This window comes from Leptonychotes weddellii, chromosome 4, assembly GCF_054177405.1.
Source record: "Leptonychotes weddellii isolate Sample4059 chromosome 4, ASM5417740v2, whole genome shotgun sequence".
NCBI lineage: Eukaryota > Metazoa > Chordata > Mammalia > Carnivora > Phocidae > Leptonychotes > Leptonychotes weddellii.
In genome coordinates this window covers 9,634,612-9,661,869 of record NC_138372.1, presented here as the reverse complement: position 1 = coordinate 9,661,869, position 27,258 = coordinate 9,634,612, and the positions used below count along the sequence as shown (strand labels likewise).

Genomic DNA, 27,258 nt, shown 5'->3' with positions numbered 1-27,258 from the left:
GGAGCCCCAGCCAAGTGTCAGGTTTGATCCTGAACCACAGTGAGCCACAGACAGGGTTTCCAGAAGCAGAAACACACAGAAACGCTTGCATTTTAGGAGGCCCCACTGGGGCTGCAGCTTGGAGAAGGCAGATGAGATGAGAGGCTGGAGGGTACCGTTGCACGGGGGTGGGTGGAGGTGGGGAGGTGCTGAGTTCCCCCCAGGCAGGGTGGTGGCCCAGGAGAAAACAGAGCCTGGCTCTGTCTCAGGAAGCTCAGCATCCCCAGGCACGCCGCTTGACCTGTCTGGACCTCCACTTTCTTATCTGCCAAATGGGCATACTGAACAGCACATGGGTCTGTTGTAAGAAACTGTAAATAATGCTGCTTCCAGAGGAGTGCAAGGTTAAGCGTGCCACAAAAGCAAGCTGTTAGGATGACGACTAGCTTTACTGGCTAATGGCTTAAGCTTTCCATTATCATCCCCACTTAGCACTTAGTGGATGTGTCAGAATCTAAACTCTGATGAATTTAAATAATGGTGCCATTTGATTGACAGCCAAAAGTCATGAATTCAGTCTAACGTGTACAGACAGCCCGAGAGGCACAGGGCGGAATGAAAGGCCTCAAATGGCACTCCCGTGATCCCAGCGGGGCCTGGTCCAACTGGCTGGTGCCTTTAATTCCCCAGCTCCACCAGGTGTGATGGGGAAGGAAAGAATGCTTAATGCCTTGCCAGTTCTGCTGGCTCAAGTCTAGTCTATACTCAGAGGGTGACAGCATTGGGATCAAAAGTCTATGACATACCAAATATCCCTCAGCATCTCTTAGCTCCCCTGAAAGCTGAAAACCCAGTCCGGGTAGGAATATGGGTGCAGCCAGAGAGAAAGGGCTCTTCTAGATTCCTTCACCAGCTGGACTAACCATTCCCACCCCACAGCCTCTCATTTCTGAGGAAGCTGGAAACAGTAAATCACACCGAGTGCATCTGTCCCTGCGAAGAAATCACATTGTACACCGCGCAAACCTTCCCGCGCTCTTTCATGTCTAATTGCCTGCCGGATTGAGAGACTTTTGAAAGGGAGGAGGATAATTAAAATCTCACATAATTACATTTTAAAGTGACGCTTTTTAGCTTTCCCTCAACTTCAGTCAAAACTCTACCTTGTCACAATAATCTTAAAGTTTTTTTTTTTTTTTCTTAAACAAAGATGGATGTAATATCACTGAAATCTTTTAGCTGCTAATTATAAGCCAAGCCTCTTTGGGGCTTATTTTGGAATATCTCTTTGACTTCTCTAAGTGATTCGTTTGGTCCTCTGCTTTTCAACTGTTCATTTTCCACTTGCAGGGAAGAGTGAAATTTCTTCCCTAGTTTTAATTACCATCAGAGCATTATCCTCAGATAGTACCCGAGCAAGACTTCACAATGGGAGGGGCTCCTCTGTTAATCAGAGATAAATCTCATATACTGTAAAGGCTCGTACCTTTCATTACATTACCTTGTTGGTCTAATTAATGGTATTACCCTCTGAACTGTGTGCAGAAGCTTAAAGAAATTCAAGAGAAAACATGCTCGAGGGGAAAGCAAAGAATGCGCAACAAAGCACCGCTCATCACACCCTGGGAGCTGCTGCTAATTTCTACCCTGATTACTACCTGAGGGTGGGGGGCACCCTCCAGGGGCCAGAGGCTGGGCTCACGCAGTTCTCTTTAGAAGCAGTGGCGATGTCTGTATTTTGGTTTCTGGCACAGACTAGCAATTTACCTGTGATATTTAATTTAAAAAAAAAAAAAAAACCAGACATCACCTCATCAAAACCTCAATGTTGTTCCTGTTCGTTCACATGACGTTTTTGGTAATGTCTGGTGAGAGCAGGTGGGGTAGGTGGGAGGAGCGATCTGAAGGGAGCAAGAGAGTCTTCTGCTCTTGGGTCACTAACCCACCTCAAGAAATAATAGTACTGTGAAAGACTGGACTTGACCACGCTAATTAGCACAAACCGACAAGCTCCACCATTAGGGTATGAACTCAGCAGACATGGGCCAGGCCATGGTCAGCTATGACATGTGTATGGTAAAGATTCAGCATGCGTTTGCTGAACACATGAATGAACTCTCTACTGAGTCCTTAGCTGTCAACAGCGCTCTGTGTCAGCCGTGCGTGGTCCGTGGAGATTTTGTTGAATCCTTAAAACTCTTTATTTCATTTTTTGTAATTAAAAAATAAATAAATAAGAAAACTTACACCCAGAGAAGTTAAGCAAATTTTTTAAGGTCACACAGCTATTTAGGTAACAGAGGATTTGAACCAGGTTTGTTGGATTCCAAAGACAACGCTTTGGAAACCGGAATGTACAGATAAATGCACCATCTGAATTTCATTTCAGGTAAGGCTTAAAGGTGAAGTGGAGGCTTTGACAAGTATTAACGTTTTATGAAGATGTAAGAAATCTCAAAGGTAGCTTATTTTATTACACATAATACCATTTATCACTGTTGTGTTTTTTATAATGTCCCTATTATTAAGCGAACCCATACCTTCCCATCAAAATCTCCTTCCAAGATGGAATCCCAGTGGGCTCACTTTAGGGGCTTCTAGTCAGTCGACATTTATTAAACACCCACTGTATGTGAAAGAAGCCAGTAGCAGATCTGGCCTCAAGAAGCTCAGAGGGTAAAAGGGAAAATAAATCTGTGTACTTTTCTTCTAAAATTGCCCTTTCGACTGGTGTCAGAAAGGGGAGATGCTGAGTCAGTAGCTGACAAGGTTAGAAGGGTCTGGTCCCTGCACTGACACTTTGTGCCCTGCTTAAGCAGGAAGTCATGCTTTGTAAGTTTTCCTAGGGTTTGCAATCTTCCCATCTTGCTACTTTCTTATCTTCCGTCTAGTTCCCCAGAGAAAAAGCCCACGCTTTTCAGAAGCTTTAAAAAGGGAGGCCTGGGGAAACGGTCCCATTCTGCAGCCAGCCTTCGGGGGTAAACACTAGACAGTGGCAGGTGCAGAGAAAGCAGACCGAGCCCTGAGAGTCAGAGCCAGGCAAAGAGGGCCCTGAACGTCAGGGTGGTCCTGAGAGGTAGCTGGGGGAGGGTATGGGCAGCCCCAGTGGTTCCTTATACACCACCTTACAAAATGGAGAGGGTTAAATTAGTAGTCACAACTCAACTTAAATGAGCATGTAGAGGGATGTCTGAGTGGCTCAGTTGGTTAAGTGTCTGCCATCGGCTCAGGTCATGGTCTCAGGGTCCTACGATTGAGTCCCGCATCGGGCTCCCTGTTCAGCCCCCGCTTCTCTCCCTCTGCCACTCCCCTGCTCATTCTCTCTCTCTCAAACGAATAAATAAAAATCTTTAAATGAGCATGTGGATGAAACCCATGAACTTTCTGCATTCAGAAGCAACAAAAACCTATCTGTGAAATGAAGCACCCATTTCTAAGAAAAAAAATAACCTTACAGCACAGTCATCCTGAAGACCCCAGCGTGGGTCTGGTTGTTGTGGGCAGTAAGCCCCCCCTTCCACCCTCCAGCCATTGATTAGCCCCATTAGCAGATGACAAATGACTTGGGTGGCCCTGGTCCAGTCCCTGATGGACCAGCACACAAAGGATTCAGCCTCCATCTCTAGTAATTGTCTTTTCACTTGGCGGCTCCCGCGGGAGGTTGAAGCTCCAAGAAAGTGTCCCCACTGGAGCTGCCCATCTGCTCTGGGGCCTCCTTCAGGCCAGCAAGGAAGTCCCTATGCAGAAAGGCTGACGGGACGGCTCCAACCTTCAGGACAAGCAGACATAATCAAGACCCATCTGTGCCACTGGATGACAAGGACACTTTGTCTAGCACAGGATGACAAGGATACTTTCACTGAGGTTTAGCACGTGCCAGGGGCATCTCCCAGGATTTTCACAGCCACCTAAAATGGAGGTATCATCACTTTCATTTTAAAGATGATAAAACAGAGGCCTCGGGAGACGACAGACTTTAGTCAAGGTCACACACAGCTAGGAAGTGGCAAGGCTGGGACTGGAACCCACAACGCTTTGCTTCCACAGCCTCTCGCTCCCTGTGCTAGTCTAGCTCTTCTTGGTCCGCTTCTTTTTAAGTTGTGGCGCTTTGGGCTCATGAGTTAAATCCCTCACAGGAGGGGGATCACTCCGTGGATCACCTCCACCACAGCAGCTGCCCGACGCCGTGAATCACCCGCTTGGAGCTCAGGTTCGCGTGCAGGTGCCCCGCCAGTGGGGACACTGGAGGCAGCCAGAGCCGAGCTGAATTCCTTCCTCACCCCTCACACGCTGGCTGACCTCGGGCAAGGCCTTGCTGTCATCTCAGAACCGAGGATAACCCGCACTCGTACCTCATAGGATTGCTGAGAAGGTTTAAAAACATAACCCATCTTCCTAAAAGACGCCACTTTTATAATAAAGATTCAAGGTGCTTCGCACAATTCTGGGAACACAGTAAGCGCTAAAAATTCAGACCTACTACTATTTCTTCACAAGGTCCCAAATATAACTTCCACAGTCCCTTCTAGTCAGAGATATTCTCTCCCCTTTGAACTTCTAAAGGGTGTTAAACTTCCCTTAGACATTCTCTTTACAACTTGTGTTATATAAATAAGGCACACTGGCTTTCTCCTTTTTAAAACAATGTTTCTATTCGAGTGTAGCTGACACAATGTGACTTTAGTTTCAGGTGTATAGATCCTTCTGTAATTCATAAGCCTGATGACTGGATATGTTTTCTCCTTAAAAAAAAAAAAAAAAAAAGCTAGCACCTCATTTGAACCTCAAAATGAGCTAGACTCTATGGTGTGTGCCATCTTACAGATGAGGAAACTGAGGCCCAGAGCAGTTAAAGAACTTCCCCAGGGCAGGAAGTGACAGTGAGGCAAGGACTCAAGTCCAGACCATGCACTCTGGAGCCTGGGTTTGTCTCTGCTTATTGTTCTAAGTACAAGGTTATTGATGCCTCAGACGGGCCAAAGTCCAAACCCCTGCCCACCTCCACCACCTGGTACACCGAAGTCTCAGTAAGTATTTTAAGAAAGAACAAGGAGAAAGAAGAGGAAAGTTTCTGCAGTTATACTGTGACAAATCTCTGGGCAGTGTGTGCCCAAAATCTACACAACAGGGCTCCCTCATAGACTGGCTGAGATCCAGGAAGCCCATCCCAGCCTCCAGCCGCCCAGAGAATATGGGGCAAGGTAGATACTGTACCAATTATAAAAATGATGATAATTACAGTCATGATGAGGACCAGCAGTCCCTGGATGCTTCCAATCTGCAGGACACTGTGATCGGTGCCTCCGTAAAGGAACACATTCGATAACCTTGAGAACTCTCAGAAGCAAGTGCCCCATTTTTACACCTCAGGAACTTTTGCTTTGGTTTTAAATAGAATTTTCGGAGCTTCAAACCATTTCAAAGTTATGTAATTTTTCCCTCATGCTTATAATTTAGGGAGAAGCAGATGGTACACTCGTGTAGACAGCATACACTCACATATAAACATGCCCATAGATACACAGATCTCCTGATTCTATAGATGGGTAAACTGACACTTAACGAGCTTAGGGTTACAGTAAATTGGTCTGAGGAGTTGAGCCGAGGCCAAAACCTAACTTAAAATGATTCAGTGCCACTATTCACAATAGCCAAAAGGTAGAAACGACTCACATGTCCAACGAATGCTGAATGGATAAATAACACATGGCATACGCAGGTGATGGAATATTACTTGGCCATGGAAAGGACTGAGGGACTGGCACCTGCCACAACATGGATGAACCTTGAAAATGTGATGCCTGACACAAAAGGTCACATGTTGTATGATTCCGCTTAGATGAAATGTCCAGAACAGGTAAATCCACAGAGGCAGAAAGTAGATGAGTGGCTGCCAGGAGCTAGGGGAGCGGGGAGGTAAGGGCCTACTTAATGCGTATAGGGTTTCTGTTCAAGGTGAATAAAAAGTTCTGGAACTCGATGGTGGCAGAGGTCACACACATTGTGAATGCCACTAACACCACTGAATTGTACACTTTAAAATGATAAATAGTATATTTTGTTAAAATTTAAATGTTAACAAACGGTAAATGGTTAAATTGGTAAATTTTGTGTTATGTGTGTTTTTACTACAATAAAAAAAGGATTCAATGCCTCTTTCATTGTACATGGGGTCAAATTCCTATTTCTGGTCTTCATTTTCAAGAAACTTCCAAATGTGTCCTCTCCACCTGCTCTCCCTCTCTCTCTCCCATTCTGTCTTTCTCTTTCAATGCCCACCACTCTCCGAATCACACCCAGAACTGCAGCCCAATGCCAACAGTAGCCCTTCCCCTGCAAGCCATGTGCCACCCCATACCATCCTGCTGTGTCTCCTCCTGCAGCGAGCCCAGCCCAGGGCCCCCTCCTGCACTTTCTTTGCCTGAAGAACACCCACTTGTTCTCCAAGACTCAACTCAAGCACAACGTCCTTTGGAGGCTCTCACTAAGCCCCTTCCTCGGCTTGGCCTCGCACGTACCATCATGGTACTTGTCACGGTGTGTTGTAAGTATATGCTTTCATACAACAGAGAGGCCTCTGCTGGTTACAAACGTAGGCTTTAGGATCACTGGGCTGTGGTTCAAATCTCAACTCTAGCTGCTGTGTGACCTTGGGACAAATTACTTAACCACTTTGTGCCTCGGTTGCCTATTTTATAAGAATTGGGCTAATAATACCTGAAGTGAGAATTAAACACAGAATTGCACACACAGCTTTTAGAACAGCGCCTTGTCCCTCCTTAGCACCCAGCAAATGTTAGTGTCATTATGATCCTCACCGTCACCATCATCCTCCCTCTGCCCCAGTAGCTTATGAGCTCCCCAAGCCCAGCACAGGGCCTGCCATAGGGCAGATGCCCGAGAACCATATGTTGAATGAAGTTATGATCCATCTACTCAGTTCCTCTCATTTTACTGATGGGAAATTGCAAAAGTGATTGGTCCAGTGGTGCAACCAGCTGGAGGCAGAAGGAGGCCATGAACTTCCCATGTTGGGTCCTCACTCACCACTAAGACACGACGGGGCAATAGTCCAGTGTATTTCTATGGAGATGGGCTGCACATCTTCATCATGGGGCCCAAACAAGACTGCCCAAGGAGAGTGAGGCCAGCGCTGGACTCAGCTGCCCCCTCTCAGCACTCAAGGCCTTTCTTTGCCCTACAGCAAGAGCTGGAAATATCAGCGGGCAAGCTATAAATAATTGAGAAGAAAATAATCCAGAAATTAACTGAGGGTCTGCCCACGAGTCAGTGGGGCTCCCTCTCACAGGGAGGATGATGCATGAGCTGTCGGAGATAAGACTTTGCTTGGGCATATTTAAGGTAAGTGCAGACAGCAGCAGGGCACCCAGGGAGTCCCTTCTGCCACCACCAAATGGGAACCCCACAGATCAAACCACAAAATAAATGAGGACATTAAGGCTTCATACACTCTGGGATTTGTATTTGAAAAACCAAGACTCCAACTTAAAGTAGCTCCTCCTTTAATGATGCCGTTATCAATCCCAAGAGAAGTCACTCTTCAGCACTAGAGGTCTTTCATGGGAGACTCTGACCCACAGTTTTAAATACTCATGGCTGAATATTTATTGACTGCTCAGCATACATACGCCAAGCACTTAGCACAGGGTTTCCCATACATTAACTCAATATTCATTTGATCTTTGTAAAAACCCTGTAAGATGTGAACAACTATCAGCCCCACTATGCAGGTAAGAAAACATCTGTCACATGATTCAGCAAGACGACATGCTAGAAGTGGGGGAACTGGCCGCTAAACCCGGGAATCTGGCTCCAGTTAAAGGAAGGTGCTCATACAACCGAGGGTGTTGTCTTGTAGGGTCCCTGAGAGACGAGACAGAAACAAAATGAGAAACTCCAACATCGTCAGTGGCTCATGACACCAACTGAATGGGCCGAGGTACAGGCCATGTTATCCCCTGAACCTGTAACAGAGAGCCCAGACAGCCCCCTCAGGAGCCGGCTGAAGAGTGAATAGCTCTTTGATGGGCACCCACCACTATATTACAAATGGTCAGGAGCAAAATAAATGCAAATGAGACCATGAGGGCAAAAAACGGCCTTCCCAAGTGTATCCCGCCTGCATTGAAACGCCCCACTTCTATCCCTGAGCTTAATATTTCATGCAAAAGGCAACACAGAGATCACCGCGCCAAGAAAGCCCAGGAGAGGACAATCAGGATGACAAATGGAACCCTCCCCCTTGTATCTTGGAAATGCCAAGAGGTATGGGTGATGGGTTGAAATACTTGACCGAACTCTGAGTGAGCCTTTGGCTGAGGCTGATTTATGGGCAGAGTGGCCCAGCCCTCAGCTTTATTTACATTGCTCGGAGCACATAAACTCCAAGAAAATTTAGTGTTTTAATTTGGGCATCTGGCTTGCATTTTTTTTTTTTTTTTTAAACCATCCTCTTCTATGCTCACTGGAAAATAAGACCACATCACAAATCTGTCCTGGAGGGCTCTTCTGTTTCCCACTTGCCCGGTTCAGAATGTAAGTTCCTTGAGGGCACAGAAAGGACGTGTTTACCATGCATGAAGGACGGTGCTGACACCTGAGCACCGTGCATTGGTGTGGACACTGAGTGGATCAGGAGGCCATGCACCAGACCAGGAAGCCAGCGGCCTGGTCTAGCCCTGACTCTAGCCCAGACTCTGCTTCAGAGCACTATGTGGACTCTGTCAGCTCACTGGTGCTTTCTGGCCTCAGTTTCCTCAGCTGCTAAATAAAAACTGGATGAGACGGTCTCCAATGTCCCTTCCAGTGTAGTACAGACACTCTGTGATTCCATAAGCCCACATGAGTGCTTTTCTCTGGTGCTTCCCTGTTCTCTCCACCCATTTTTGAGTCCCTCTCTCACACATGTTTTTGCAGAATCATGGGCTTACTTTACCTCTGCTTAACTCGGGGAACATGATATTCCCCAAATTTAACAACCTGTCTACTCTAAGACTTTCATGGTTGACAACATGGTTGAGTGATGTTATTAAAGGTCACAAGTTGTAGGAATTTAAAAATGGGAGGGACTTCAGAGAGGTCTTACCCAACACACTCATTTTGACCCACCCAATGTCCCAGCTCCTAAGCTACCGTCTGGGCTGCGTCTTAGGAGTTGTGGCCGATGGAGGTGGGAGTGATGGGACCCGTGTCTATGGTCACACAGCTGGCATCACAAGGCACTGTGGCAGCTGGGACGTCCCTTTTTGTTCCTGTTTAGCCTCTCAGTTGTGAAATCTGGGTTAGAATCAGTCTTCTGGAGTCCCTCACTGTGCCCTTCCTCTGCGACTCTTTCCTCTGGTTTCCAGCAGGAGGCGAGCACCTTATTTGTCCTGGTATCCCTAGCGCCCACCCCGTGCCTCGTCAATTAGAAAACGTGCTTGATAAATGCTAACTGGATGAATTAACAAAAAGAATGAACTCAGTCTCCCACCCCATCACCTGCTGGGAGGCTGCACAGGTGTGCACGTTGGCGGCACCCATTTGCGTCCCTTACGGCACCCATTTGCGGCCTTTACGACACTCGCGGGGGAAGGGGGCGCGCATAGCAAGTACCAGGCATTATGCTCAGCACTTGACACCCTCTTCCTGTGGTCATACAATAGACCCGGATGTCAGGTTTAGTGTCATGTCTGGGAGGAAACTGAGGCCTAGACTGTAGGGCAACTTGCCCACCTCACACAGCTAAAAAGTGCTGAAATCTACATTTTCTTTCATGGCCAATCTGAATGGAAAACACAGTAAAGGGAAGATTCCTCTCAGCCAGATCACATTCAGTGTTGCTATTATTTTTTTTTTTTTTCCTGAACTTCTAAACCCAGTGCAGGAGTTGCTTTGTCAACACACCCGCCAGATGGTCATCCAGGCTCCAGTGTTGACCATGTTCTGCTGGACAGCTCTCCTCCTTAGCAAGGTTGGCGGTCTCTGAGCAGAAACCTGCCCCTCTCTAATGTCTGCTCCTAAGTCCTAGGTGGCCCACGAGCCAAAAATCAACCAAACACGAACGAAAAGAAATGAAACTGTTTGCTTGGGTCTTCCAGGTGATTTTAATCGCAGGCTATAAACCACTGTTAAAAGTATGGTTTATAATGAGAAAGTGCACACTAGCTTAGGGTGTTTGCAGTGAAACACTGAAATGATTTTGTAAATGCCATCTTCTCTAATAAATCTTAATGCTGCTGGAGAGATTAGGCCATTACCCAGCACTGGCATAAATGAGAAAATGATATGATGGATCACATGCTTGAGGGGTTTTAGGAGTTAGCTGGAGATGGGGCAGGATGATGCTAGTTAGCAATGGCAGTTAGCCAATCAAATCATATTGCCCGAAATCTAGTTTAGGGCCAGTTCTGCTATTCTGACTTAACTGGTGCTTTCCGATATTCATGCCAGGAAGTTGCTGTAGAAATTTCTGCCTACATGATGGAGGGTTTTTTTTTAAAGTCAAGGGATCAAACCACAGATCAATCTGAGTGTGTCACAGTGAGGCAGAGCTGAACTTGAGGAACAAAAGAAGGATTCCTTAAAATCAGCAAAATATTCAAAGTTCTGGAACAGTGGCCCTAATTTTCCAAGGCACTTCTCAAGCACCTAACCACACATGACAATACTGAGGACCACTAAATAGAACTGAATACATATGTCCAGATGCATCCGGTAGCAGCAGTTCCTGACCTGTGGGCCACAGAGACTCTGGGTGACCAGAGGGAGCAGCTTAGAGAAAGTCCAAAGGTCTCCAACGTGTTGCCTGTGGACAGAATGAATCCTTCCTCTTGCATGCATGCACCATCATTTCCAAATGCATGCAGATGCAGAAGGAGCATCCCTTTGACAACACTACGGAATTCATTGTACCCTTATGCATTTATGTATTTTTTGAAATAGGAAAATTACAACTGCTAATATTAGGGGCTAGAATTCATTCATTCAAAAGATCTCTCGCTCTCTCTATCATTAAGAAGGGTATACATAAAAACCGGGAACCACTGTTCCAGTGGGAATACAGATAACAAAATCATTAAATCCAGAAGAACACTGATGGTATGGAACAGTCATGTTGGCTGAGGTTTAAACCATTGAAAACTGGCCCCTGGCTAATGTTAGAAGCGTGCGCATGCTCCGTAGGGAAGTGATAGTTTTGTTGGTGCTAGTTTGGGGTACATTACCTGTTTCCTCTGAGTACAACCTCCTGCCCTAGCCTGCCAGCCTTTGTGAGTTAAGCTTTTCAGTCCTTAAACCTCCTTGTCCGTTCATGTTGCAGACATCTGGATGATTTCTTAAATGAGCTATTTATGGATTCTGACCACAACGTCAAATACAAGTCTAAGGTCCATGTGTGTGAGAAGAACTGGAAATCATACTCAACGGGACATCATGGGAAGTTTAGCTCCTCCCAGGAGCAGGGCCGCTAGGCAACATAGAAATATCAGGAAAAAGACCTGGGGTGTAGAACAAAAATACTCTTGCCTCTGGGAGACAAAAATCGGCTGGGGAAATAAAGAGAATTTCATTCAAAGGTGGGAGAATTCAGTGTTCAATAATACAATATGTTATTAATAATGAAGAGATCTATCTGCTGAATCCCAGAGTCTGCCGAGCTTTGTGCCAGACACACTATGTGTTGCTCCATCAAACCAATGGTACCCACCCCGGGGAGTAATTCCGCGCCCCACCCCCCCAGGGAAAAACACTGGGCAACATCTGAAGACTTTTTTTGGTTGTCACACTATGGGAGTATCACTAGCATCTAGTAGTAGAGACGAGGGATGCTGCTAAACATTTTACAATACGCAAGACAGTCCCCTGTAGCCAAGAATTTTCTGGCCCGGGATGTCAGTGGTGCCAAGGTTGAGAAACGCTACATGAAATCACCTCAACCACCATGTAAAGGAGGCATTATCAGACTCTCATTCTAGATGTGGACACCGAGAGCCGTAAGGTCCCCCACACAGGAGTCGTATCGCCAGGATCTGGATCGGGTCTCTCTCACTCCCTTGAACCCATATATCTGCTATATTATCTTGATGATGGAAGTGACCTCCTCATTTTGCAAATAAGGAAACTGAGGCTCTGATGCCAAGTGTCTCACCCTGTATCCCACTGTGACCAATGACTTTTGTCCCTTCACTGTTCTTCAAGGTCAATAATGATGTCTAAACACAGGTGACTGCCCCTCAAACCACAGAGCTGCCAACAAATGTCTCCTTCTCTTGTCCGTTAACCATTACACCCCTAGCGATTGACTTCTTGGTTCTGTTCCTTTAACACTAATTGAGCGGTCTTATTGTTCACATCTAATCCACTAGCTTACTCATTCAATCACCATTTATTAAGCTCTTCCTGTATGCTGAGCACTGGGAAGGTGCTAGAAGTAAACAGGTCAGAAGGCAAATGAAAGAGAACTACAAATTCAGGGGCTGGCAAACTAACAGCCCGAAGGCCTCCTGTTTTTGTAAAGTTTTATTGGAACATAGCCACGCCCATTCCTTTACTGGTCTTCTATGGCTGCTTTCCCATTATCACAGCAGAGCTGAGGAGCTGTGACAGATATCCGATGGCCCCCAAAACCTAAAATATTTGCTATCGGGTGCTTTGCAGAAGAAGCTGGACAATCCTACACCAGCTCCATCATCCAAGCCACAGAGCAGGTACCGAAGTGAACTCCAGACCAAATCAAGAAGTGTTTCCATTTATACATGCAACTAGCAACTATAATATCTATTGGCAGTGGGGGAATCTTAAATGCTTAATGCTAATACAAATCTACAACTCAAAAGCACCCAAACATTTTGATCCTTAAAAATACTTTCTGCTTTTCTAGAGTCCATTATAAATATGTCTTCAAATGAAGTTCAAACGTATTATTATTGCTATGTTGCTGTCAGAGGTTTGGGAAGCCCGTAGAGAATGTTCCTCGTCACACTGAAATTAAAACCAAGGTCAGACCCCAAGCATTGGATTAGCTGCTCAGGGGTCAGGTGACCATAGCTGACTGTCTGCTGCACTACAGAGACCTCCAGGTTGATACCCCCTTCCGTTCCTCTAAGATGCAAAAGACCCTGTTCTGATTTTCCCTGGGTTTTCTGCCACACTCCTGGCCCTTGGTCTGTGGATGATTCGGGTCTAGGCAAGAACCTGGAGCAGCAGGAGGTCCATGTACTATTCAGGCACTTACGGCCACAGCAGAAGTGAGAACATGCACCTACATAACCAGTATGTTAGGTGGAGAATTTAAACCAACACGTTTTGGTTGCACATCAACCCACAGACCCTGATGAAAGAGACCCCAAAGGTTTAATGGAGTTTCTCTGAAGGGACAATGAAGACAGAAACTAGGCAGATTTATTGAGATGGCTAAATCCTGCCCCTAACACTTGGAGAATCCACACATCCATACATATCCATACACTAAAACCATAGGTCTCTACCCAGATGTACTTCCCATATTCAAAAATCCCAAGTGTCAGTGGAAGTGGGTGCAAAAAATTTTCCTCCAAAGGAGAGTTCATTCAAAGATAGGAAGGTCCCTGATACATCCCTGCCCCGGTTTCTAGATCCCTAATTGCCTGATAGGGAGGCTGGAAGAGAAGCTCTAAGCTTAGGCATTGAGAAGACAGGTCATTTGTAAAACTGTATTCTCCCTTCACCATGGGTGGACATGGGGGCTCAGAGCAGGACAACATAGGCTTAGGGTGACGGTGTCACCATCCAGGCCTTCTAGGACAGGGTGGCCCATGCCCAAGAGGGAGTGGCTAAGGCAAGGTCAGATCTCACCCAATCATAAGCTATAGGCAGCCCTCTTCCGCCACCATGCAGCCAGGCCTGACCTTGTGATGGGAGAAAGAGGGGAGAATTTAATTCAATGACCAGCTCAACAATCTTGAATAAATCAGCTTAAATCACTGTGCCTCAGTTTCCTTATTTGAGAAATAGATTGTTGTGTCTACCTCAATTCAATCATATGGGCCAGTTGGTAGAATCCATAGAGACGATGCCTGTGAATATCTTTTTATACTGAGAAGAGCTGGGTAGTGATATAATTCAGTGCTTCCCTGGTGCCTTCCTTGGTGCAAAGTAAAAAAAAGTGGATAAATGCAGTGGAATCTTGGAAAGTGGGACCAAGCATTGGCATTGTGGCCTGAGGGTACTAGACCAAGCTTTTGCTTTAGAGGCAAGGTGATATACTGAAAGTGTTGGAAGGTGGGTTCTGAGTTAGCCCATGGTGGAACCAACCCATGTGTTGACCAACCAACTTTTTTAACAAGGTTCTACTCTATTGGCCATGGATAATGACCTGCTCTGTAGAACAGCCAACCTGGAATCATGATCCTTCTCTACAGGTCTTCCATTAAGACTTAAACGTGCCTCCTTGCCTCAGCAGGGCTGCCTGGCACCACATCGAATTGCACAGAGAGGAACTAGAACACATCTGCTAGCTAATGGGCCAACAAGTCACAAAATGGCAGCCAGGCATTGCCTTTCTGTCAACTGTCAAAACTAAAGATGTTTCAAATATTCCCATTTTTTCTCACTTCATGTAGTAAATCTTGTAGGAATAGGAAAAACAATCCACTTGATGAACACATTAATTAAGATAATCAATATACATATAATCACAGATCTGTTCTCCCCAGCCATCATTTATCACGCTCTAGAGTACCACAACTCTACTCTCCGGGGTCAGTATCAAATTTCCAAATTTCATACCTAACTATCATCAAGAAATGGTGAGCACAGAATTTCAAATGGCAAGCCTGGGGGTGGAGGTAGTGGGGAGGGGGCGGGAGACATAAATCCCATGGTGTTCCAAGTTGTACTTACTGAATTAAAGCAAATACACCATGTTCAATGGTTTTAAACAAATAAATAAACAAAAAAAGTCCAAGTTAATCAAAGAAAATGAGCTAATTCATTTGTGGTAGCTGGCAAGAAGCCCCAGCCTTGACCAGGAGAATAATACGAAGAGTGAGCTTCTTATAAAAGACAAAGGGCTACACCTGCACTGAAATTCATATATTTTCTTGTTCTCTTTGGAGAAAAAGAAAGCTACTATTCAAGACCCAAGCCGTGCATCATCCACATCTTCCTTCTCTGTAAGGAATGGCTTTGCGGGAGCAGGTCCCAGACAGCAGCTTATTCCCCGCAGTGCCCAATCCCAATCTATCCCCAAAAGTCGTACTTTTTAATAATCCCTCATGGTCAGTTTAACCTTTAGTAGCAAAATTAATGTATTTTCACAGCATGGCTTTATCACACATCACCGCTGTCATGCACATCTGTGAAGGCTTCTGTATTTGTCACTTTATCTATTTTGCCATTACATCTGTGTAGACCTTTTATTAGAAAATGTAATTATGTGTCCATGTCAGTCACACCTACTAGACCATGAGCTCCAAGATAACTTAGTCTGTATCTTATTAAATCTGCGGTCCCTGAACCTATGTGCCCAATCTGTCAGACTGATGGACACAGAGAGAAGAGAGGAAGAAGAAAGGAAGGAGAGAAGAAAGAAGGGGTGTGGGTGGGGTAAGAGCGTAAGCAAAACGGGAAAACCGTCCTACTGGCGCATTGCTATGCTCCTAGCCGCAGCATCTCGATATTCTTGCCACAGTGAAGCAGGCAGGCTCGAGGGTCAGCTGAGCCTGGGTTCCAATGCCCTGTTCTGTTCAGCAGATGACCACTTTCCAGAGCTTGGAAAAGCAACCTAGTCTTTCTACGCCTCAATTTCTTCATCCGTAGAATGGAGGTGATCACATTCCCTAATGCACTGAGATATGGAAGTAAGACAGGAAAGCGTCCATCAAGCACATGCACAATGTCTGGGAAAGCCAAAAAGGGCTCAATGCACCCTAGGTGTTGCTATCACTAGGACTCTCGGACGATCTCAAAAGGACCTCCAACTCCCCAGTTCTGATCCTGGAGCATCCCTTTTTCTAAGAATGAGTCAAACCCCTGCTCAGTGGGGTCCATCCCCTTTCCCAGAAAGGAAAGAAGTTCAAGCCTTCTCTGGGATGCTGTCGAGCCAAAGGCCAGCAGCTGGGTAAAACGAAGGGGGATTCTCACATTTGAACATGGCTCAGCCACTAGTCTGCCCTCTTAGCTCTGGCCAGACACCAATCCTTTCTGGAGACAGCTTCTCTGGCAGTGACAAAGCATATTTCGTACAGTGAAGCTCTGAGGGTTTACGATGGATGACTTCGTGTCTGACATGCAGATCCTAATTATAATTGTCATAGTACCAGCTTTAGAACAAAAATGATTTCTTGGGCAGGAGTGGGAGAAACTATGCAGAGCTGTACCGCATGCTGGTTGAGCCAGCAGACAGTCCCTGGAGTCACATTCACTTGTGTCTGGATCCTGGCTCTGCCACTTGCTAGAGTTCCATGACCCTGGGCAAGTCACATAACCCTTCTGTGCCTCAACTGTCTCATCTCAGAAATGGCAAGTAAACGTGAAATGAAAGTCCTCGATTATTAAATCAGTGCTCCTCTTGATACCACATGTAATATGATAAGCAGACCAAATTTCACACACTGGAATTAGCAATCAATCATGGACTCCCTCATTCATTCAACAACTATTTGTTGAGCTCTTGCTATGTGCCAGGCAATGTTTTAGGTGCTATAAGTGGAGCTGAAAATAGATTACGCTCTGCTCTCACGAAGCTATCCTTCTAGACTCACAACTAGAGTGCCTGCCATAAAAAGCAGTTCTCAGCCGGGGACCATTTTGGTCCCCCGTGGACATGTGACAACTTCTGTAGATATTTGTGGTCGCCACAACTGGGGTGTGGAGGGTTCTACTGGCATCTAGTGGGCAGAGGACAAGGATGCTGCTGAACATCCTACAGTGCACACAACAGCTTCCCTCCCCAACAAAGAATCCTCTTGCCCTAAATGCCAACGCTGCTGAGGCTGAGAAACTCTAGTATAAAAGAATCTGTAAAATATTAATAGGTCCTTTGCTGGGCATGGTCTTGGGCAACTGGAGGCTCCCGAGACCACACGGAGGGAAGCTGGGAAAGGGAAGGACACAGGTGGTTGGAGAAGAAGGAGACCACAAGACTCCAGCTTCACTGGGGCTCATGCTCCCAAAGAGAGAGAAAACACACAAAGTCCAGAAGCAGGAGGCTCCGAGCCCAGGATGAGATGGTTCTTCTCACTGGTGACCAGTGACCCCCGGGTTGCGGATCTTGCAAGCAGGATCCAGTTCCCTCCTTGTCAGCTAACTTCACACCCAAGTGAGGGGTATCACTGCTCCCCTCACACTCAGTCAAGGACTCAGAAACCACCAGCAGCCTAGGGAAGTAATACTCAAGAACAGAGACAAGCCTACAGCTCCCTCAACCTTCTCAACATATCAAATCAAAGGATGTTTCTGACTTAGGAGACAACACAGGTTTAAGCAGCAGAGGGACCTGGTGGGTTTGAATTCCTGGCTCCGTCACCACCAACCGAGTGACCTCCAGCCTCAAAGGGGAATGAGCGAGAGCACGGACTCTGGAGCCAGAGCTTGGTCAACTAACAGCAGAGTGCCCTTTTGGGAGTGACATATCATTGCTCTACCTTAGTCTTCTTAGATGTGATATGGGTATGAGAATAGTACCCGCCTCATAAGTCATTATGAGGAAAGATTGCATCAATTCAGTGCATGAATATAGGAAAGTACTTAGAACAGTATACCTGACTTCGAGTGGAGACTACGTCGAAGCTTGCTGTCCTCAGCACCATCAGAGTTATTACTATATCATGTGACTTAAACTCTCCCAGGCCCAGCTTCCTCTTCCGAAAAATGGGCCTAAGAGTTGCCAACTCACTGGGCACAGGACTCAATTATGCATGGTAAGCACTTGGGACAACATCTGATATCCATTTATTGAAAAGTTTGACAAAAGCACGGAAACTAGTTCTCATTTAGTCCTATATTAAACTATCCACCAGGTGAAAATGACATGGTGTCAGGATGGTTCCAGAATGCCTAGTGTTTTGTGATATACTCAAGAGGTGAGTTCCGAGAACCATTACGCAGCACCAAAGGTGAGTGTAAAATATTAGCTCTGGGCCCACCTTCCTTGAGAGGGTACTTTGGTCTTAATGATTCACGTTACTTCAAACCATCTGCGGGGCTGAGACAGTAATCATATTTGAAGGCCTGGACACCCCAGGGAGGTAATCCAGTGCTTGCTCTGATGGAAGAGGGTGGGGTGGGGGCTGGGCGAGGCGACTCCTTCTCCCACTCTCCTCCATCCTCCTGCACATCACAGGAGAGCACAGAGGTCCTGGGGGTGCTCTGCCTGCAGAACGGCCTATTAACCAGCCCCATCTGAGCTCTCATGCTAGGGTCGCAATTCATCGGAGGGAGAAGGGGACGGGAGTTTTTCAGAAGTCTGACCCATAGGTCTGCCAAGGCCAAGTTAACAAAGACACCAAAACAAATTGAGAACCAGTGATTTCCCACCACACAGAAGCCACCTGCCCAAGTAGTTGTTCTTGCCAAACTCATTAAGACTCCGTTTAGCGTCTTTCATGTTTCTAGCAGCTTAGGACTCCAAGGGTGAAGCAGGAATGCCCACAGAGCACGACCTGGACTCCACCACTTAGATCTGAGGTTGCATCAAACAAGCAAGAATGTTCTGGTCTCTTCCAACCACATGAGGATCCCTTTGCCTGGCCTTCCTCCACCTTCTTCACAGTAGAGATGGGGCTGGTGACATGGGCCAGCAGGATTCTCACCTGCTCTGAGATGTCAGATGGTCACTCTGTTGACTTCAGGGAAGCTGTCCTTTGCCAAGTGAGCCTGCCTAAACCTGCTCTGCCTGCATCTCAGATGATGGAGACACGGTGATGAGGGCTGTTGGTGGCACCCCCCCGTCATCCCAGGTGTTACTGACCCTGATATCCAGCCCAAACGGTACAGACTGATTTTCATGTACAGTATCACTGGCCTCAGCAGGTGATTTCTATTTTCCAAAGGTTTTTCACATTCATGATTTTATTTGATACACTGTGCCTTGAAACTAGGAATCCGATTTCTTAGTTCAGTAAGGTGGGTTTTTTTTTCCTACAAATCTTACAGAGACTTAGCAGACCATAAAACAGACTCGATATTAAAATATAGTGCTACACACAAAGAAAGTTTTCATGTGGTAATTCAGAAGACCCTTCAGAAGCTTGCAACACCTGAGAATGAGGATCATGGGGTCAGGAAAAAAAAAACAAACAAAACGATCCGGATTCAAATCCAGGCTGTGTGACTTATTAGCTATGTGACTTTGGGCAAGTTGCTTAACCTTTCTGAAACTTATTTTTCTCATCTGCAAAATGGGGTAGAATGAGTTGTGTTCTTGCCTGACGGAGGGCAGGGAGTAAGAAGCCAAGCGCTAAAGCTCACACAAACCAGTCCAGGAAAAGGTCTGAAAAGAACTGGGGAATTGATGTTGATTTCACTTATCTATGTAACTCAGGAATAAATATAGACAAAATAGGCAATGAATATGGCCAGGACCCTAAGCGTGACCTTCTGGGCCCCATATGATCTGCACAGTGAGCAGGCAACATTCCGACCAGCACACCCCACCTGCCAAGCCCATCTGCCACAAGCTCAGTGGCAGCCGGCAAGTCACACATTATGACCTACAGGATTCCTCAAAAGTGCCAGCAGTCTTGGGGAGCTGGGGGGTAAAGGAATGGAGAGAACATGCCTTGCCTTGCCCTGGCAGGATATGGGACAGTGCTCCTACTATAAACATCAGATTGGCTTAGACTTCTGGTTAATATCAAAGGAGATCTGAAAAGCCTCCATAAATCATGAAATATTGGAAGCATGAAATTAATCAGAGCCAGAAACTTGACTTCAGGGGTCCTCCGAAGGCATTTTCCAAAGACCATGGGAAGACAGTAAATAACAGCCAATCAATAACTAATTTCAACCATGCTGTACTGATCTGTAAGTAATCTCTTTGCAACCACGCACGGTGATTTTCGGGAAGAACTTTGAAGTCCCATCTCATGACAGCCTACCAGATTAGGAAAAGACACATGTCTCTTTCAGCCCATTGATATAGCTGGAAAACCAAGACGGATGTGACTCGAGGTCCATAAGTTGGGGGCAAGCTAACAGAAGGGGCTAACAGAAGGGGACTTCTGAGATTCCACCCCATTTTGTTCCATCTTCTCTGCCATTTGAAAATTCTTTCTCCAAAAAAAAAGATAAAAGTCGACTTGAGAAAATAACAGCATAGGTAGAATGAATTGGGAAGGGGATGCCAAAAGACAGAACTTATTTTGCAAAGCCACAGTGTCTAGTGTTCTGCAGACTGCTCACACATTCAATTCAGTCGAGAGGTAATTCATACTTCGCCGCAGAATTTCCACTGTTGTAGTGATGCTAGATAAGAACAGTCAGACCTGAAGTAACAGCCTATGTTAGCGCCTAGGGAGAAAAAAAATAAAGCTTGCATCTATTTATGGAAATTGACCAAGGTGTAGGAGAATGACCCTTTTCTCCATCCCAGTCCTAACAAATGCAGTAGGCTCCGAGTCCTCAACACCCAAAAAAGATGCTATCAGCACTCCCACTTGCATAGGCATATAAATACAATTACTTCATTAAAAAAAAAAAAAACAACCAACAAACTAATAGCAGCTGGCATACATCCTACGAGGCACAAGTATTTTATGGTATACAGAGTTAACACCTATTTGAATCGGGTACAACGGAGCTTAATTGTTTTATTCTGTGCATAGCAAAGCAACCAATTGAATCTAATATTAGTCATTCATCAGATAAATCATTTTCAGAGAAACAAACTGCTATATTTTCCCCTCAAACAACAGCAAGCATTTTAAACACATTTTCCAGAGATGTTACGCCGAGGAAAACAGCTTAGAAATGTTACTTTAAACAAATCCGTTCTCTGGCTACCAACAACAAGACAAATTGGAACAAATGCTTGGCTCTGTTCTTTCCGAGGCTCCTTCTGTCCACCTGTCAAAGGCAGTTCTGACCCCCCCCTCCCAACCCAAGACGCAGCTCCGGAGCTGTGAAATGTGCCACCCTGCCTGGATACCCTCTACACTGGATGCCAGCATCCTCATTAGGGATTATCCAACTCACTCGAAGCAGGGAGAGAGGAGATGGGCTGGCTGCCAAGTGTTCTTTCAACACAGATTCCGAAAGAAGATCCTGCAAAGTGTCGAAAGCCCAGATTTTCAGCAGTTCACTTTCTAGACTCTGTTACATAGCAACCAAGCCAGCTCACACAGGGTACCAACCAAGTTAATATTTTGTTTAAATGACACACTGGATTAACTCTCTAGAAAAACCCCAAGTTTTCTTCGTCGACTTACCTAGTGTCAGGTGCCATCGCTGGAACAAAACTCCCGTGGTGAATTGACGAGCTTGTGTAATTCAGTAAAAAAAATTTTAACCCAAAATTTGAAAATAGATCTAACAATTTCTTGGCAGGGAGAGCAAGAGGTGACTCTTCCCCGTAACCACTTGTGCTAATGTTATTAAAAGTGCATTAGCACTCATTTAACATGTGCATAATGCCCTTTAGTAAAATATGCCTTCTACAAATACATTTTGAGAGATACTCATTTCATTCAAAACTTTGATTTGAAAAAGGACAACTCAATAGCACCAAATGCTTCTAGGGCTTGGGCCCATTAAATCTCCCCAACACAGACAAAATTAAAACAGAAGACAAATTCAGAAGAATAGTCAGGTACCCCCAGGAGCCAAGCTTGAGGTGCATTACGAAGAAGCATGAGGAAACCAATCGACAACACTTTAGAATTAACTTGAGAGAACCCCACGCTTTCCTTTAGGAATACGAAAGCACCAGCCGAAGAAACCACCAGAACACATCTATAGCGGGTTTCTGTTCTAGCAGAATGCTGCCATAGGTCATGAGAGCAAACCAAAACAAGAAAATAAAACCGAAAAAACTCACAGAGGCTAACTAATGTAAAAAGTACTGGATTAGGGGCGCCTGGGTGGCTCAGTTGGTTGGGCGACTGCCTTCGGCTCAGGTCATGATCCCGGAGTCCCGGGATCGAGTCCCGCATCGGACTCCCTGCTCGGCAGGGAGCCTGCTTCTCCCTCTGACCCTCCCCACTCTCATGTGTTCTCTCTCATTCTCTCTCTCTCAAATAAATAAATAAAATCTTTAAAAAAAAAAAAAAGTACTGGATTGGGGTACTCCTGCAGAGCTAAAGTAAGTGATACCCTACCGGATTATATGGGGGAGCTTGTTCTCTTTTCAACCATAACTTTCGTTTAAATGAACATCAATTTAGAGGGATATGTGGCCAACAATTACGTTGAGTTAAAACCTTTAACATTTTATTCTCTGATTATAAAATCACTGAATTCCCCCTGGTAAAGGTGTCGAAAAATATCAAGGATACACGGGAAAAATCAAGACCATCCTTCATCCAGCCCCCCACAGACAGCTTACTAACATGGGCAGGCATACTCCTAGGAGCATGAGGGTACATGCTGGTTTTGGGTGTTTTGAAGGATATCAAGAGATCCAAAAGTCATTTCCACAGCCTAGGGCATTTTTGTAGGAAAAGAGAAGAAGGAAACCGCCCCCTGTTCCTCCACTACAACAATTTAACCATCAGCTAAGCATCTCAATTTCCAAGTTGGGTGCATGGATCACCGCCGTACTGACCTCCTTAGCATCCTCAGTCTGCAACTGGACCCAGGACTCAAACGAAAGCCACTTAACTTTTCCTTGGCTGAGAAAAAGGGGCAGACGGTGGGAAATAAACCAGCATTGTTCAGTCCTCCTTACCATGGCTTTTGATTCTTAGCAGAATGCCAGTCCTTAGCTATTTCTTTAATATTGGAAGAGTCTCTGCCTATAAAGAAGAAAGCATTACCATGCAGTCTAGCTTCCTTTTTTTTTTCTCCCTCCAGATGCCAGCGGAGAGCATCTTTCCACACAGTGACAGCGCAAGGGATAAATGACAGAATAAGCAGATACCCACCTTGAAAACTGCAGCAAATAACAGCTTTACAACACCTTCCCACCATTATGTCATGGCTACTTCAGTCCCAAATTCCCGTCCTAATTCCTAGGACTTCTGACTGACTCCCCGAAGTACCAAGTTAACATGACTTGGAATTCAGCATAAAACTAAGTACAGGCTTAACATCTCGCACCAGGAAAAGCACACCTTCCCCAGGAAGGTAAGGAGCAAACAGAAACTGATGGGGAGAAGGCATTAATATGAACACAGACACTCTCTCGCAACACTTAGGAGAAGCTCTCGGAACAACAACAAAACCAGAAAATTCCTCTGAGCCACTGAGCTATGGGTACCTCATACTTCATCAAGTGACATATTTATACAAGTGGCCCTTCTAGACTGGATCATTTTTCTCTGTCAGATTCTGGATTTCAGCAGTTTAGTTTATTAATCAAATGATATTAATAATCAGTGATACCATTTCTTAAAGAGCAATTAGGCAAAAAAAAAAAAAAAAACACTGAAAAGCCAGTCTACCCTTTTACTTTTCAATTCACAGAAACCCAACAGGACATTTTTGGATGCTTCCTCCACCTTTAACCCTCCCCGGGATTTCAGGGCTTCATCACTGTCAATGTCAACAAGGTTCAGCTGTCTTTTTTCCCCCTCCTCCTCTAAAATGCAAAGAGCCCCTTCCAGCAGCAGCTCCCTGCAACCCACCATCTAAACCTTCATTTCACCAGGAGCCCATCATCACTCAGCCTTTGAGGTCTAAGATTTCCCCCTGGAAAGTGCTCTCGGTGTTTGTATTTGCTGGAAATTTAAACTCCCTGCTGAGCAGAGCATCTACTGTTGCATCGATATATTCCGCTGTCTGCGCGATCTCAGATGGGGAGAAAATAAAGTCCAGATGCAATTGAGACAAGGGATTTGGCATCCGTGGAGAAAAGTGCAAGCCTAGTCCAATCCTCTACCCCAACCAACGCAGCAGAGCCCGGAGCTCGCTCTCGGGGAGAGTCTCTCGGAAGGAAGAAGCCTCCGGAACTGGGGGGGAGCTGTGGCATTCACCCCTACCCGGGGTGGGGGCAAAGGCCCGGGCACGAAAAGTTTGCCCACGGAGCTGGGGGCTGTGTGCCACCTAAAGGGCACTTTCTGCTGCGGGAGGGGCGCCGCTGGCTGCGCCTTGCTCCCGCTGGCCGGGGCCGGTGTGACGGCGTGAACCCGTGCACACTGCGCCGGGGTTTTCCTTAATGACAGCAGCCTGCAACTCCCGGCCGGGGAGCAGCGGTGGCCACCGCCGGGAGGACAGGGTTACCAGCCACAAGGCGAGGCGAGCTCGCCCCGGGCGTGAGGGCACCGAGGCCCCGGCCACCTCCGGCCCGGGTCCTGCTCGCTCGCCCCCCCGCCCCATCCGCCCTGGGCGCCGGGCGATCCCTACCTTGCGCGCCGTGCTGGTGGTTCTCCATGTTCGCCGCCGCCGAGTCCGCCGCCGCCGCCGAGGCGCTGGCCGCTGCTCCCGGGCCCGGGCCCGGGCCGCCGCCGCCGCTCAGTTCCGCCAGTCTCCGGTTGGTGGCCGTGAGTTCGGCTCGCAGGTTGGTCACCTCCTGGCTGGCCGACTGGACCGCCCCATCGATGCGGAGCGCGAGCTGCTTATTGTCTTCCATCATGCTCAGGATTTTGGCCTGGGGGCGAGAGAGGTGACAAAGAGCTGCATGATGCGCGGGGGGGGGGGTGGGGGTGGGGGCGCGAGGCCGGGCACCCCCGGCTCTACCTGTTGGGTCCCCCGCGGCCCGGCTCCCCCGCGCCCCGACCCCCAGGCACCGGCAGCGCCGGCTCCTCCGGCGCAGGAATGACAGCGGCGCCTCCAGCCGGAGCCGCGGCGGTAGCGAGGCGGCGGGGGGAGGAGGAGGAGAAAGAGGAGGAGAAGGAGGAGGCGGAGCAGCGATCGCCGAGACCCCGGCGCCGAGCGCGGTTCGGGGAAGGACACCGCGCGCCGCCCGGCACTCTTTCACTGGAGCCTACCATTCGCCGCGCGCTCGGAAGGGGGCCCGGGCCGGGGCCCCGGGCGCACCCTCGGCCTCCCGCGCCCCCCACTTCGGGGACACACCCCCCGGGGGGCGGGGGCGGCGGGCGGCGGCCGCGAGTGGGCCGAGGTGGCGCCCCTGGCGAGGGGTAGGGGGCGCCTGCTCCAAGGCCGGCCCTCGGTCCCCTCCCGGGAGCGGTGGGGCAGCCCCCGCCCTGGCTAGCAGGCGCCCCGCGCCGGGCCGGGGTTGGGAAGGGGGTGGGTGCTCGGGGGAGAGGGGTGCTCGGGAAAGAGGCCGGGGAGGGGAGCAACGGGGACGGAGCTCCAGGGGAGGGGGCAGCTGGCGCGATCTCGGGAGTGGAGCTTTGCTTTCCTTAAAATGCGGGTAGGCAATGTGCAGCGGGGAGCTGAGCTGGTGCCCTGAGTGCCTCTCACTCTCCACCCCACTCCATCTCCACCACCCCCCCCTCCTCCGCCCCAACCTGCACTGTGTGTCCTCCCCCGGGGAGGAGCTCTCCCGTCCGGCCCCGGGGTGGGCCACCACTGGAGCTCTGGTCTCCCCACCGTCCCAAACTCCCGCGTGTGCACCCGAGGTGGAGGACTGGCCTTAGCCAGGTCCTAAGCTTCTTGGCTGGGCTAAATATTGGGGGGCGAGAGGGATGAGGCCAGGAGGGAAGAAGACTGGAAGGCATCAAAGGGGCTTCCCTCTTTCTCCTTCTTACTGGAGGAGTGGGAGTGTTGAGGCCCTGCTGACTCAATTTACCCATTCCCTCTTCAAAGGAGAACTGAGGTAACCTTAAAGTTGATAAACCTATCCAACTCCTCTTTCTCCCAGAGCACAGGCTTTGCATTTTTCACTGGGGCCCTGGATTCCAGCCACCAGACCTTGTTACCATAGCAAGCTTCATTCCATGCAAATAGGACAATTTGAAACAGCCAATGTAACCCCAAGGACAATAGTACACCACCATTCCAGCTCAGTCAACCTCAGGAGAGTAGCTCGGAGCCTACTGCACACACTAATGGTGCCCACCCTTGAGATTTATCAGCATCTACTAAGTAGGAAGCCTACTGTGTGCAAAGTGCTTAGGCTGCATTATCTCTTTGGAGTAAGAGTTAGGAATTCGACTTTAGAGAGGAAGAAACTGAAGCTCTGGGTTGGGGGTTAAGCAATTAACGCAAGCGCCGCCCCCCGCCCCCGGGGCAGAAATCAGGTGAAACCAAGACTGGAAGTAAGCAGTCATCTGATTTCCAATTAGTCCTACTGTGCCTTGGATGCTAGACTTTTATTTGGAACCATAAAAACCCACTCTTGCTCCAACCCCCTGGGGCCACTAACAAGCTTTTGTAAGAGGGCAAGCCCACATTGGTAGAATGTGTGGCTGCAGACGTAATTTTTCCACTGTCTACTCTTCTGAGCTAACTGGTCAGCTGGGGATTGAACCCCTGACCTGTGTCTCATTAGCGGGAATTCTGACCCACTGGACCAACGAAGAAACTTAGGCTGCTTGGTGTATCTGTAAATCAGGATTCAGTTCTTTGAAGTCCTTTGGTTAAAGGAGTCTTCCGAAGGGGGGCTGTCATAGTTCAGCCACTATGGAAAATGGTTTAGTGGTCCCTCAAAAAGTTAAACACAGAATTACTATATGACTGAGCAATCACAGCCCTAGGTATATAGCCAAAGAGTTGAAAACTGATGCCCCCAACAACAGGCTGTCCACAAATGTTCACAGAAGCACAATTCACAATAGCCAGAAGGTGGAAACAACCCAGATGTCCAACCACAGGTGAATGGATAAACCAATTGCGGTATATCCATACAATGGGCTATTATTCAGCCTTGAAAAGGAATGAGGCATTGACACCTGCCACAATGTGCATGAAGCTCAGAAATAGTATGCTGAGTGAAAGAAGCCAGACACAGAAGGTAACGAACGTGATTTCTTTTCTGTAGACTAGCCAGAATAGGTAAATCCAGACAGACATGTGTGCCAGGGGCTGGGGGAAGGGGAGAATGAGGAATAACTGCATAATGGGTACTGGGTTTTATTTTGGGGTGATGAAATGTTTTGGAAGTAGACAGAGGTGTGGTTGCACAATGTTATGAATGTACTAAATGCCATTGAAATGTTTGCTTTAAAATGGTTCATTTTAGGGGCACCTGGGTGGCTCAGTGGGTTAAGCGTCTGACTGTTGATTTCAGCTCGGGTCATG

At 47.3% G+C, this 27,258-nt stretch overlaps 1 protein-coding gene and 1 pseudogene across 2 annotated transcripts in view; one reads left to right on the top strand and one right to left on the bottom strand.

Annotated features, from left to right (window-relative positions):
* Positions 1-27,258, bottom strand: part of KAZN (kazrin, periplakin interacting protein) — a 996,076-nt gene that overhangs the window by 406,263 nt on the left and 562,555 nt on the right. Inside the window, exon 3 of the mRNA XM_081816825.1 lies at positions 24,460-24,703. Within this exon, the coding sequence (XP_081672951.1) occupies positions 24,460-24,703 (244 nt within the window). The remainder of the gene's footprint in view (positions 1-24,459; positions 24,704-27,258) is intronic.
* LOC102744383 (cell division cycle protein 20 homolog pseudogene) overlaps positions 1-27,258 on the top strand; it is a 329,973-nt pseudogene that overhangs the window by 85,081 nt on the left and 217,634 nt on the right. The window lies entirely within an intron of this gene.